The following is a 15,496-nucleotide window of genomic DNA, read 5'->3' as shown; positions in this document are numbered from 1 at the left end:
CCACTTTACTGCTCATCCCCAGAGACCCAGTTGTTAAATATTTATCAACATAATTGTTCCTGGATAGAACAACCTATAAGTGATCTAGGAGATACAATAAACCAGATTAAAAAAAAAATCAATTGGGGGCAGCACAAGGAGAACCTTACATAAAAAAGAAAAGATGAAGGCAGCTACCTTATGTTAAAACACATATAACTCTAATGCTAACTATTGACTAGCTTTAGGCTTGGCACTGCCTAATTAAAAAAGCCCTTGTTAGTAGTATTTCTATTGGTAGTGGTAGTGATGGTAATAAGAATAGTAGGAATAATGGTTGTAACGGGACATCTATAGTTCTTAAAGGTTTATAAAGAGCTTCCTTCAGATCAATTTTGTGAGATAATTAGTACAAACATTATACCTATTTTATGAAAGAAGCAGAAGTTCAGAGGAGTTAAATGATGAAAAAAGAACAACTATGGATTGTTGTGTATGAAATGGAGATTATGGAGGGGTGATGAGTAAAGAAATCTTTATATCAAAAAGAATAAAGTGGGGGGAAGTTATATACATGAACATATGAATGATGTATGCTTATGTGGGAGTGGGAGAGAAGACAGGGTAATCTCAGCAGAAAGGTTTCTACATTATTATGCAGCAACATGAGCCTTTCATTAGTTTCTAATTATATTATGAGGCTTTTTATTCTTTCTCACTCACCTTATGGGAATATATTGCTATAATTGGTCCCATTTTATATATGAATTTGAGGCATGAAAGAATGATTAAGGAACCTAGAATAAGGTCACAATTATTGGGATTAGAACTCCTGTCTCCCTTTGAGTGGCTTAATACCTTCCCTGATCCAGACTGGCAATCTGTTCTGCATACTGCTCTCTTCTGAAGAATGTATGACACAAAAGAATAATATGAATAAGAATAATAGCAGGAAAATCTCTAAGGGATGTATAAGCTTAATTTGGCAAAACCAAAATACAGATAATGTAGTATGGAGTAAATTGCACTGGATTCTTAACAGTTAGACTTGAATTCAAGGATTAGATCTTCCATTTACTAACTGCATCATGGACAAGGCACTTATCCTCTATGAACTTCATCTTTCTCATCTCTAAAATGAAGTGGCTTGACTACATGATATCCAAGTTATTTTCCAGCCCTTGAGTCTATGATTCTAGGGTAAGGAGAAGGGTTGGGTTGGTATTCAGATTTATGAGTCAGAATATTTCTTCCCATCTGATAGTATATAGTATTTGACATGGGTGATGGATGATAATAGCTCCAGACCAGGAAGAAATCCCCCCAAGCATCTTTGGATTATAGATATTTTTGATTCTATTTTCTATACTAAGTATATGCCATATGCACATACACATATATACACACACACACACAAAATATAATTACATAAATACCCTTCCTTAAGGCTTTTGCTGAAAAAATTCCAAATAAATAGATTACACTGAATATCTGCCAACAACAATGAAAAAAATCAAAGAGAAAAGAGCCCTATTCAATCAGCAATGAGTTATCAGGGCAGTCCATGCGACCGACTTGTTTATACAGGAACTAGGTAACAGCTTGAATGGACACGCTTGAAAAACAAAGTCCCAGACTTACACCCCAACCATCCTGAAAGAAACAAGGAGTCCAGTGATTCCTTACCTGCGTCTCAGTGGGGGCACATAGACAAGAATAGTGTGGCCCTAAAGGGGATGGGTGAAGAATGAAAATAGAACAACTATGGTTTGTGGTCTGTACATTGGAGACTATAAGAGATGATGGGTATATCATCTGTATATCACAAAGAGAGCATAAAAATAAAGTTGGGGGAGTATACATGAGTATATGAATGATGTATGCTTATGTATGAATAGAGAGAGGAGGAAGAGGAGGAAAAGGAGAAGGGAGTTGAGAAGGGAGGGAAAGAAAGAGAGGAGGGGAGGAAGAATTCCTTTACTTGCATAATTATGTAATACATGTAAAATATTTTCATGATGAAAAATAATAAATGTGATTCTATTAGAATTTAAAGTTTTTTCATGGAATCTATAGAGTTCTGGATGTGGCGCAGGAGAAGGAGATAATGAATTCATTAATGTGCAAATGATGAACCAATGGCCATAAGTGACTGCAAAGTGCTTGGAAATAAGTGAAAATGGCAGATGTGACTGAGGAATAAAGATGGATCTCTTCCCTAAGCTAAAAGATAAGTAGTGAGTACATCTGTTTAGGTCATTATTCTTCCTTCTGATCCTTGGTGGCAAATATTCTCTAATCCTAGTTACCTCTTCCATTCCCATCCCTTTCACTACTGGCCTCCTGAAAGTGCAGTCATGTGCACTAACGGTAGAATTATGGAACTACATTGCAGGATATGCAATTATCAGAAGGCAGAAGAATCATGAGAATGATAGCCAGTGGTTTGAAAGAACAAGGAAAAAGAAATATTATTTTGTGTGTATGTGAGTGCACAGGATTGAATAACTATAGATCTGGAAATTTTTGCAGCTCAGTTGCCTGTGGGTTAAATAGACTTTGTTCTATTCAGCCAATTATAATTCTACAAAATAGTACATTACAAAACAAACAACCATTATGCACTAACCTATGTAGCTGTTTTTTTTTTTTTAAACAAACAACAGTAACATGTTCAATTTAGAATTAAAGAAAGCTTAACTTTGTTTTATCACTAACTAATTATCTAACCACACATAAGACATTTCTTCTCTCTGGGCCTCAATTTCCCCATTTGTAAAATGAAAGGTTTGGACTATTGAAGTCCTTTCTATCTCTGATAGGAAATGATTTTTACAAAATCATAGAGGTGAATTTAGCATGATATAATTATGCTGAAAATCAGGACAACTGTATCATGAGAATTACACAGATTTCCCAACTTCTAAGTAAATTCCCTAAGTATTACTCTGTCTCTTAGGCAAAAGGGATTTTACAAGATAAGTATAAACATGTTATAAATTTCTAATATTAAGACATGCTCTCTATTAAATGAAGAGGCTTCCTAAAAATACCTTGGTTTTAGAAATACTAGTTTGTTCAGAGGAAAATGTGTCCAGGCAAAATGAAACATTGACAATACATGTACCTCAGAATGTAAATTTATACATGCTTTAAAAAGGGCCATCTTCCAGTATATTAGGGTTGACTTACTTCTAACATGTAATATTTTTTTTATTGTTCAACTGCTTACAGTAACTATTTCAGAATGCTGTTTTCTGAATACTGTTTTATACTGTTAAAAGGCAAAGAATTCCAAAGTTTTTTTGGAAGTTATTTTGCAAATGCTCTTAACAAGCCTGGAATAAATTTTAGGAACTGGGGGAAAAAAGCTAGAGATTATTTCAACACGTATTATAGAAACGTCACTCCTACTTATTCATGAACAAAACACTGAGCTGAGAACTTTACAAATTTCTAATTCACTTATAATCAGCCACTGAAAGTCCTATAGTTAATTAGAATATTATATTACATGGCAGCTGGTTTTGGAGAAGTAGAAGGGAGGAGTAAAGAATGACCCTATCTCTTTTGCAAAGAAGAAAAAAATCTTGTCATTCCTCCAACATCACGATACCTTGACAATGTGACATGAGATGATAAAGTGTCCTCAAAATGAAACTCTAGAAGTAGATAAAAGTCAGTTTGGATTCCAAAATGAAACTACAGAAAGCAGATTAAAAAGAAAAATCACTGCTCCTCACAGTTATGGCACCCAGTGTTTTATTTTATACATAATATATAATCACACAAAGAGCCCTTCCCTTCAAAAAAGTCTAATGCACTCCTAAAATTCTTGAAATGTGTTTTCTCAGCCTTAAAGAATATACAGGACAAAGAACTGGATGGGAGAATTCCCTCTGGTTACCCTGGCAGAAGAATAGACAGGTGAGGAGATTTCATTTTTAGGCATGCAAGAGAAGGGAAAGCCTCAGGCGAAGTGATGACTAAAATCTGGAGAAATATGTAGGTTACCAGTAAGCCAGGGATGGATGCTCCTTCAGTGCTTGGGTGGGAAGTGCTGGCAGCTTCTTCAAATCACTCCTTACAATTTCATTGCTGAAAAAGAAATGAGAAACAATGTTAAGAAACAGGATCAGACTAAAAAAAAAACAACCTTGAAAATAATGTGCCCTACCCTAGCTGCCTGCCCCAGAGAGTCTATCTTCTTTTTACTAAAAAGGGGTGGGAACCTTTTCTATTTATTATACAGAACCTTTCTTTAAAAAAAAATACAACTATCTTCATACCATCCACAGACACAAAAATATATAGCCAGAGTAGAACAGATTTCACTTCCAGTGCAAAAACCACAGTAGAGTTCTTCTATTGTATTTTTTTTGGGGGAGAATAGGACAAAAACATCTTAATGGTTTTTAATGGAGGAAGGTGTGAGAATAAAAGGGCAAGAGCAGAAGTAGTATGTGGCAGGTGCAGGAGTGGTGACAGAAAGGTTATGGGGGAAATATATTCCTTTGTGAAAGTTTTTTTCATATAATTTTCAGGGATCTGAGAAACTGATAACTTAGTTATCCCTTCCTTATGACCCTGTTTTATGCCTTATTACAATATCAACTCTGTATTCTGGGAATTAGTACACACTGAAAAATAATTTTCTAAGTCACCATGTACACTTGTGATAGCAAAGAATTGGAAATAGTCTATGCACATCGTTTGGAAATTAGTTAAAAATTGTGGTACATGAATATAATGGAATAATTTTGGTTTATAAGAAATGAAAAATATGATGAATACAGAGAAGTCTGGCAAGATTTAGATGATCAGATGGAAAGTAAAGTAAACAGAGCCAAGAAAACAATATACATAATGACTATATTATCTACAAAGGTAATAAAAAACAGAGCCAAGAAAACAACATACATAATGACTATATCATCCACAAAGATAATAAAAAACTAATGTTATAAAATTACAAAAAACAAGTATTGCTCCAAAAAAGGAATGTAAAGAGACACCCTATCCTACTTCTTTTCAGATGTTTGGTACAATGAACATAATTTCAGACTTTGAAAAAATGTATCGCTAATTTTTGATGATTTTTTTCTCTCTTTTTCCTTTATACTTATCTAGGATGGTTCTCTGAGAGTGGGAGAGAGGAAGGGATATTGGGAGAAATTTTGATGATTAAAAACCCCTCTGCAAAATATCAATTAACATTTTAAAAATTCATTTTCTAACATACAGATCACAGAATTTCTGTTTCTGTTGATGTCCAAAGTCTACTTGAAAGGTATAGGGCCAGTGCCCAGATTCTTTCACAATTGCCGATGAAGAAGTACAGAAGTACTAAGTGTACTATATTGGGAACAGAAATTCTTTATCCTTGGAAGTGCCTCAGCGTCTAACAGAGGGGGGCTCCTCTGCTAGTATGCTACCAGTCATCACTGGATTTATGGGGGGAGCACAGATAGCTCTTTAGTCCTACGTGAAATAAATCTCCTGTTTCACTCTGCCTCTTTTGAAGAAGTGAATCCTATCTTTGCCAAGGCAAATACATGCTTCATCCCATCATGTCATCTCCAATGGATTGTTTCCTTTATCATCTCCACTTTCTTTTTATTCAATGGCTTATTTCCTGCTGTCTACAAACATACCTATGTCTTCCCCACTGTAAAATGTCTTTGCTTGATCCATAATTTCTGCTGGCTATTTCTTATTTCCATTTTTAGCTAAACTTCTTGAGAAAATCTTCACAACTGTTGCTTTCTTTCTCTTCTCTCACTCAAGCCTTTGGTCTTCTGATCTTCTCATTTTAAGCAACTGCTCTCTCCAAAGTCAACAGTGACATCTAATTATCAAATCTAATGATCTTTTAAAAATTTGCATCCTTCTTGATCTCTCTGCAAACTCTGACACTGTTGATCATCCTCTTTTCCTTTTAAGTTTTCCAGACTATTATTTTTTGATTCTTCTCTTGTCTAACCATTTTTCTGTCTCTCTTGCTTGTTTTTCATCCAAGTCATGACCAGTAACTATGGGGGTCTCCAAAGGCTTTGTTCTGGACATTTCTCCTGCTATATCACAAGTTCTTAACCTAAAGTCCAAAGAACAAATAAATCTAGAGCTAGAAGAAATGTCAGCAGCCATTCAGTCAAATTTCTTCATTTTGCAGATGAGGAAAAACTGATGTCTGTGAAGGTTGAATAATTTATCCATGGCCATATAAGTATAATAGACAGAATTTGAATTCAGGACCTTTGCTTCCAAAATCAATGCTCATTCCAGTATACCAAACTGGTGATTTGAAGTGATAGACAAGAAGGAATTAATCCATTTTTCATTTTGTAAGACATTGAGTCTATTTAATATAAAATATTCTATGAAGATGACTATTTAATATGGAACATTCTATTAAAAAAGATTTATCAATCAATAAGTCCAGCTCCACCACCTACTTCCTGTTGGGCAAGTGGATTTATCTCTTAAGATCTCATCTATAAAAGGTGATGATGAGTAGGTTGGATTGGATATCTTTGAAGACCTCTTCCAATTCTCAGTCCTATGTTACTATGAATTTTCTTCATGGTCAAATGTGTACTGGGGGCAGTCATGTGCTGGTAAATGTTAACATGCTCTCTAGAGGGGGAAATTTATACTGTGTATGACATATTTTTAAGTTTAATCTATCTTGTTACCATTTTCTCTATCATGTGCTTAAGTCCAAACCAGAGGTGTTAAATACACTGTGCATGTGGCTGACAGCACTCCCAGTTTAGATCCAGATTAAAATATAAGGAAATATTTAACAAAATAAAAATACAGTAAAATATAGATAATGTCAACATATGGTTTTCCAAGTCAATATGTGTCCACAAGGAATTTTATGTATCAGTAACCTCTGTTTCAATTTGAGTTTGACACTACTGGTCTAAATGATAAAATAATAAAAATAATAAATGACAAAATAATAATTTGACCCTTGACTTGAGATGTAAATGAAATTTACCACTGAAATTTATGTCACCTGTTGCAAGCAGATTCTGGACAGCTCTAACACATCTCTGACTGTGGGCTTTTATGTGCAAGGCCCTACATTAAATGCTTTTGAAAATAGAAAAAAGTATATAATTCTGTCCTCACTGAATTAATAATGTAGTTGGGGGAGGATAAGAATGCATACATACACACATATACACAAAGAGAAAACTAAGAGTCCAAAATGATTTTTGGCCATTGGTGTCAAATATTTGGTACAGACAATACATGGAAAGAAGTTTGGAGGAACAACAACAAAAGTCACTGTTGGTGAAGAATTAGGCAAACTCTTAAAGAGGAGGTGAGATTGGAAAGTGCTGGAGAAAAGTGGGGAAACATTCTTGGCGAAGGAAATGGTATGACTGTAAGGTGTTCATAAAATAATGCTCAGAGTCTGTTTTAGGGAACACACCCTGTACAGTTAAATCTGCTTAATCAGAGGGGATATTTATGGAGAGTTAAAATACATACCAGAAACTAATAAGGAGGAAGAAGATTATGGAGATTTAGACTATAGATTTAACCTAAAAAATAGGTAAAGAGGAGTTACTGAAGATTTTTAAGCGGTATATAATATATACCTTTTAAAAATTTTTTAAAGTATTTTATTTTTCCTATTTGTAAAGATACTTTTTAAACAGTCCTTTTGTAAGATTTTGAGTTTCAGATTTTTTCTTTCTCCCTCACCCTCATAAGACAGCAATCAATCAATCAGTACATATTATGATAAAAGATCAATCCAAACAATGATGTGCCGGAAGGATTCAATCTTTAAGGATGGTTCAGAAATCACTGTTAATAGGACCCAGATCACTTTTTTTTTTTTTTTTTTTTTTTTTTTTAACGGTGTATCAGGATGTGTCAGAGGATCAATTGGGCAGTCCTTTGAGAGAGTCAAAGAGACTTTGGAATTTACTCATGATTACTGCACTTAAAGTGTGTTTGGGGAAGGAGAAATGACGGAAAAGATCTTCTTACCTACCAAACACCTAATTTGTTGGCAAACATGTTTTCCTGGTGACAGTCACATCTTTGACTTCTTTACTTAAGCTCCCAGCAGGTTCACTAATTATCCCCAGGGTAAGGTTGCATGGAAAAATGTACCCTCTTCTCCCCCCTCCCAAAAAAAAAATCACTAAAGCATGAAGCCAGTTCAATCCATTAAAATCTGGAAGAGGTCCATGACATTTAATCTTTCTCAAAGGATAAACATTTAAGTAAATGTTATATTTACCCTTTTCTATCTCATAAACATCTGCATTAACTTAAAGGAAGTTTTTAGTTCTACTATTTATCCTGGATCAAGTGCATTGTGGTGGAAAACCAGGAGAAATTGCTACAAATAAATGAATGTTATTCTCAGAGATCTGTGTGTGTACAGAACAACAAGTGTATCAAAATAGCCTTTTGTTTTTTATCATTAAGAAATAATGCTTTCTAAAACAAACTCTAGGGATGTACAAAAATATTTTAGTAGCTTTTTATGAAGGAAAATATTTGGAAACTGAGAGGGAGTGCCCATAAATTAAGAATTGGCTCAACAAATTGTTGTATATAAATGTGATAGAATTCTATCGTGCTGGAACAAATGATGAAGGTTATGTTTCAGTGAAACCTGGGCAAACATATATAAAATTATGCAGAGGGATTAAAGTGAGTAGAAGCAGGAGAACGATTTATGCACTAACACCAATACTACAAACATGGACAATTTTGAAAGACTTGGGAACTCTGAAAAATGTAATGACCACCTATGATTCCAGAGGACTGATTATGAAATATTCTACCTATTTCCAGAGAGAGAAGGGGTGGGGAAGGGAGGTGTCAAACTGCAAAATGAAACATATATTTTTAGACATGACAAATTTGAACAATTAGTTTTACTTGACAGTATATCTTTGTAAGAGATGTTTTATTTTTCTTTAATTCTCAAGTTGTGGAGAGGTGGGAGGGAGAAAAAGTTTTTTTCTGATAAGAAAAACAAAATCTAATTTTTAATTTTTAAAAATGTAAACTTTAACTTAAAAAAAGAAATGATGCTTTCTATTTTTCCATAGATTTATAGTTTAAGATCTGGAAGATCTTTAGTTGATCATCTTAGTTGAATTATTCATCCTTCATTTTCAAAGAGGACCAATGATATCAAATATAACCTCTTCATTTTACAGACATAGTGGGGCACACAGTAGTGAAAATGACTTGTCCCAGATCACACAGCCTGTATCTGGCATACAAAAATTCAGATTTATGCCTCAACATTACAGAGTTCAATACCTATAATCACCATCACGTTTCTAAATCTTGGGGGCAGCTAGATTGCACAGTAGATAGAGCACCAGCTCTAGAGTTAGGAGAATCTAAATCTTTTAAAATAATGCACTCTTAACATAATCACTTTTTGTGAATGTTTCACACATTGTAAATGAGTTCTTTAAGTGTCAATAAAGTCCCATTCTTACATTCACCACTCTGTACATGACATTTCTAAAATAATAGCACCACAATTTTGTCTTTAATCATTTATGTTATCTACATCTCTGATTTGCTGTCTTTTCTGAGGAGTGTTATCTGATTTCTGTTGCTCTCTAAATGCCATGGGAAATCACAGGAATAGCTTAGGAGAGAAGATGAAGTCTCCAATAAGTGACCTAAAAAGGTATTTTGACAGATATTTTTAGAAATGTAGCCAAATGCTCCAAAGGTCAGGTAGCAGCAGGCAAGTGCACGTTGAGAAGGGTCAACAGAATTCAACATGTGCTTATTCTTAATTGGAGAAAAATAATTTTTCAGGACAAAACTCTTAGAAAAAACAGAGCTGCTCATTATTAAAAGGAGAAACAGAATATGCTTGGATGATCTTTCTAAAATGGGTTTCCTCAATATAAAAAATGAACTAAAGTCAAAAAGTTATGATGTTACACAATGAGCTGGTCTGGACATACATCAAAAATATAAAATATTCAAAACGTGTTTTTGGCCAAGTTGACCCAAGTGAACTATATATGTTTACTTTTGTTGAATGCTAGATAATTCTTAAATGAACTACAATTTCATAATGAGAAAAAATGATTATTATCTTTTCATCAGCCAGTGGTCAGTGTACTAGAAAAGGTCATCAAGCAGGCTTGTAGAATTTCTTTCTCCAGATCCCTAAAAAGCACAGATGGTTAACCATCTGTTTTAGATGGCTAAAGCAAAAATTATTCTACGCTAGAGCAGTGGGTAGTGTTTGTAAGAAAAGCTTCAGTTTTTTAGGTATACAAGGAGGAGTTAGTAACTCTGAACATTACTCAAGGCACTCTGACATTATGGGAACTTTTGCAATATGTTCTCTAATGGACATCCAGTGCCATAGGCAAAGATGGAGGTGAGATAACATTTTGAGGGCTTCTCCAAAGCTATGATCCTATGTTATTTTGAGCCATGAGTAAAGATTTATTGTCAAATCATTGTTGTTAGTGAAAAGAAATTAGGTGTTCTTATGGCTTGTGCTTCACTATTACAAAGGCTAAGCATTCATTTATTTTAAATTTTTGCCTTGATCAAAACTTTTAGTAGAATAAAATGTGTTTACAAATCCTCTTTCCTAGGTAAAACTATTAAACAAGTGAAATCCAAATATGCTTAAGCAAGAAAAAAGTGTGAGAAGCAGCAGCTTACTCCGTGGAGTCAGGAAGAAATGGATTGATGTCCACTTCCATGTGTTCTGGTCTCAGCTTTGCAACTAACTAGCATTGTAATCTTGGGTTAAAAAAAAAAAAGAAACACTTAACTCTTATAGTTAAGACTCATTTTCATTTTCTATAAAATAAAGGAATTGGATGAAATAATCTCTTAAGGTCTCTATCAGTTCCAAGATGCTTACACTTCTGCCATAATTTTGACTACCTTCTACCCCTACCATCTTAGATTCTACCCCTAGAAAATTGAGCACTATATCACCTCTCCATTCTCCAATTTTGAGCTTGTCCTTATACACTGTCTTCACCATTTGTCTCATTTCTTTCGTATCTAACCTTAATCACTGACAGAGCATTGCATCAAACTGAGACTCATTAAAGACTTTAGCTTAAAAAGTCCAAGGTCTCCCATTGTCTCCAGGGCCATCTTTAGTGGTCCTGATCTATATCTGACTACTGGACCAGATGGCTCTGGAGGAGAAAGTGAGACAGGTGACCTTGCCCAGTCCTCCCCTCACTGAAATCCAATTCACTTGCGTGTCATGGAATCATCTCCCTGATGTCATGGTTAGCTTCAAGAAGATGAGCAAATCATAACAAGAAGAATGCAAGCATCTCGAGGGCATATTTTCTCTTATTTTATGCATTTGTATCCACAGCCCTTAGAGTCAATGCCTGGAACATCATCAATAATTTCTCATCTATCTCAATGCATTATCCATTTATTGAAAGATATGAACTTAAGGTAATGATGTGTATGTTGACTTTACAACATAAGCCTCTGAGATTTTTTGTTGAAAGGTAAAATGTTAATTCAGCAACTAGGAAATGATAAAAGTATATAATGAAAGAGAATTGCTGCAACATTCATTTCCTTCTTTTTGTATTGTTTTTACACATACCCTATGAACATATCCAACAATAGAACTCTTCCCTCCATTCCAAGGATGTGAAACTCTGCTGTTATGTAACTTAAAATTGAGTACAAAGTCATTCTATGCTTGCCCCAAAGATTTCTGTAGCAAATTAGGATGGTAACTTCCTTATTTAACATTTTGTTTCAAATTCTTGCAGATTCTGTTCCTCTGAAGAGGTCTTACTAGCATGCTGGGTTTTAGCTGTTCTTAAATTATCTTTGACCTCAAGGTCTTTTCAAGTTATTTGCAAATTATAGAGAAAAAAAAATCTTTCCTTCTGAGTTACACAAAACAAGTTAGAATCAGTTCAAATTTTCTCCAAACAATTTTCTCTGGAGTTGAAAATAGGTTTGGATTTATTTCACTTTTAAAGGATTCTTGCTTCTTCTTCTCATCCCCACTCTCTATCCTCATCAAATTTCCCTGAAAAGAAAAACAGAAATTTGCATGCTAATAGTCATTGACAAGTTACTTAAGTTTCATGATAATCTTCCAAACTCTGTGAACATTAGTTTCTGGATATTTTTACTAATCATTCCAGGGGCTCAGAAAATCTACTAATTTTCTATTAATTCTAATAATAGTAACATCTATTGAATCTCATGGAGTCAGTCACAAAAATTAAAGAAAATAAATTTGAAATGATCAAACAGTACAGTTATTATCTGAAATGGATTCAATTTAGATATTTTGGACATTTAACTAAGTTCAAAATAATGCTATTAAAGGGTAGGGTATCCTGTGAAATGAACTTCACAGCTCCTTAATTAACTTTCAATATTGTCTGTTGGAGAGGCAGGAAAATAACTTGTGTCATCTTACTTAAAATAATAATTTGTATAAAGGTTTTTATTATTGGGGGCAAGGATTTCAGAAAAAAAAACTAGCTCCTTGTTCTTTTGTTATTGTTATTTTTTGGTAATAGTTCACTTGTTACTATTTCATTATCCTATAACCTACTCAGAATACATGGTTTTGTATAATCAAAAAGACTAACAAAATGGTATTTTATAAATTTTGAAAATGCCTATGTTAAATTACTTATAAGTACTCTTAAAAAGAATGAGATAGATTTTAGGAAATGAAAAAAAAATTAATGCTGCTCCCACCTCCAAAGACCTCATCCTCTTATCTTTCAAGGCTGCTGACAACATAATCATGAAAAGATTTTCTTTTAATTGGGATGTAGTGTTTCTAGATGTCAAGTAGACTTTTTTTAGCTCACTTAAATAGTTCATCTCCCTACTTGAAACAGAGATGATAATGAATTTCCTTTTGTTAATGAAGGCCACTATTTGTATAACATCACATAGCAAGGATGTGTGTTGGTAAATGTTTAACAATCAGATTTCTAGAAAAAAATGAAAGTTATACTTTTAGGTATAATGTTTTATTAACATTTTTTCCATCACTTTTTAAAATCTAGAATATCAACAAAACAATCAAATCTAGTTTGTAATGTTCATCATTTTCCAAGTCAAACTGAAATTTAACACTTGCACTATCTTCAGCTAATATATGAGCTAGCTTAGTCGTACTCTTGCCTATTGTTTTATTTATAAAGATGTGTATTATTGCAAAAAATACTGAAAACATCTAGAAGCTGCAAGATTTAGGATTTTCAGTCAAATGACACAATGACATTTTAACCTGATTTCTGAGTTTCTGATTTCAGGATTTAATTAGCCTATGCTTGTGAACAGCTGTCAAAGCTGACCTCAAGTCTTCAAACTCTACTTTTCTTCTTTTTTTTTTAGTTTCTGTGGTTTGTTGAAATGGTGATGCTAATAGAGGTCAGGGTGCTCTTCCCCTCAGCACACGACTTGTGAGAATCTCAAGATTACCATTTTGTAGCCGCACATCGTCCTTTGGGTAATAAAAGTTCAACTCAGAGATCCTTATATTTCTTCAACATCAGTCATTTTCAGGTGCCATTTGCTAACTGATACTAATACATATTCCATAGGTAGATCCCTGTTTTAGTTATTAACATTAAGTTCTATAGAACAAAATTATTTTCATGTTCCAACTCAGATGTAAGGCAGCTTTACTTTGCTGATCTGGTTTCAATAACCAGACCAATTCTCTCATACCAAAAAATTCCATCTAACAGATATATTTCACCAGAGTCTGTGGATACAGGTATAAATTTCTGTAATAAAGACTTTTCTATTTTGATGTCTATGATTTATGTTTTACTATAGTTGATGAAGATATAAAGATACTTTTAAAAAAACACTGACAATTTGGGTATAAGGTTTATTCATGTTGAAGTCTACGGAATCTAAGTTCCCAGAGGGGAGGAACGTCTTCATTTCTGTATTTGTTTTGGTAGCAGAGGCTAGTGGGTAGAGAGTAGGCCTTGGGGTTAGGAAGGCCCAGTTTCAAGTTCTACCTCTGAGGGTGTGTTACCCTGGGAAAAGTCCTAATTTCTTGGTGCTCCAGGCAAATTACAAAAAAGGGATAAATTACAGTAAAGTTGACAATCACATTCAGCCTCTGCTTGAAGACTGTGTGTGTGTGTGTGTGTGTGTGTGTGTGTGTGTGTCCATAGTGGGCCCCCAAATCTCCTGAGATATTTTTGCATTACTCTCATGGAATGTTGGCAGCCACGTAGCACAATGGACAAAGCTCTGGTTCTGAACTCAGGGAGACTCTGATCAGGGCCAAGGACAAGTGTAACCTTTCCTTTTCATGACAATTCTTTAAATGTATGAAAACAGTTCTCATGGCTTCTTCACTGGCTAAATATCTTTCCTTATTTCAACTAATTTTTATGTTATGACAGTAAGGTTACTTACACCATCCTGGTTACTTTTCTCTTGCGTATACGCTAGTTTAGCAATGTCAATCCTAAAATGTGGCTCCTAGAACTAGAACACAACAATATCTCAGAAATCATCTGATCAGGGCTGAGCGTTTTTAAGATGCTGTGACCCTTTTAGAAGCAGCAAGATGATGCTGAGCGTTGAGCCTGAAGATCTAAACTGAAACCCACCTTCAGATATTTGTTAGTGGTGTGATCCTGGACAAGTCACTTAAAATCTGACTGCCTTACTTACTGTAAAATGGGTAAATTAGCACTTATCTTCTGAGATTATTGTGATGGTCAAGTGAAATATTTACAGTGTACTTAACACAGTACCTGGCACATGGTAGGTATTTTAAAAATAATTCTTTCCCCTCTACCCCTGATGAAACCTAACATAATAGTTTTTATTTTTCTTTTTGGTTGCCATATCACACTGTTGCTTCATATTCAATAGTCCACTGATACCTCAGATCTTTTTTTCAAAAAAAGATTTTCTAGCCAAAACATCCTCAACTTTGTACTTGTGAAACTGACTTAAAAAAACAACTAAAGAAAGACTTTATATTTTTCTTAGGAAATTTTATCTCCTTAGGTGTGGTCCAATGTTCCAGACTGTGGAAATAAATTTTGGATCCCAAATCTGTCGTCCAATGGGTTAGCAACCTCTCCTAGCTTGGTGGCATCTGCACATTTGATAAACATTTATTCAAGCCTTTATTCAAGTAAATGAGAAAAATATTAAACAACCCTTTAGGGCAGAGTAAAATAACTTCCTAGGAATAATGCCATGCTTTGTACTTTGTATATAACAATGTGTTCTTTACAAGAGAATTCTAACATAACTAAATAATTTTTATATCTTGTCAAGCTGCATAAAATTAGTTTTTTTGGCTGTGATGTCTTTTTTTTTTTTAAGGAATAACATTTTAAAATTTATTTTAGTTTTTGATTTGTTGAAGAAGTTAAAATAAAATAAGATAAAATATTCAAGATTTTTTATATCTCTATGGTCTTTGGGAGAAATAGTCACTCTTCTCTCTCTCTGTATGTATGTACTGTATGCATATATATAT

The 15,496-nt window shown here is 34.0% G+C and overlaps 1 protein-coding gene across 4 annotated transcripts in view; it reads right to left on the bottom strand.

The window, feature by feature from the left end:
- The window catches only part of FRMD4A (FERM domain containing 4A), a 737,403-nt gene that overhangs the window by 103,265 nt on the left and 618,642 nt on the right, over window positions 1–15,496 (bottom strand). For all 4 annotated transcript variants that reach the window (XM_051962747.1, XM_051962746.1, XM_051962745.1 and 1 more), the window contains exon 8: window positions 3,994–4,077. In XM_051962747.1, the coding sequence (XP_051818707.1) occupies window positions 3,994–4,077 (84 nt within the window). The remainder of the gene's footprint in view (window positions 1–3,993; window positions 4,078–15,496) is intronic.

This window comes from Antechinus flavipes, chromosome 5 (assembly GCF_016432865.1).
Source record: "Antechinus flavipes isolate AdamAnt ecotype Samford, QLD, Australia chromosome 5, AdamAnt_v2, whole genome shotgun sequence".
NCBI lineage: Eukaryota > Metazoa > Chordata > Mammalia > Dasyuromorphia > Dasyuridae > Antechinus > Antechinus flavipes.
The sequence above is the reverse complement of the archived record's forward strand: the minus strand, read 5'-3'. Positions and strand labels throughout refer to the sequence as shown.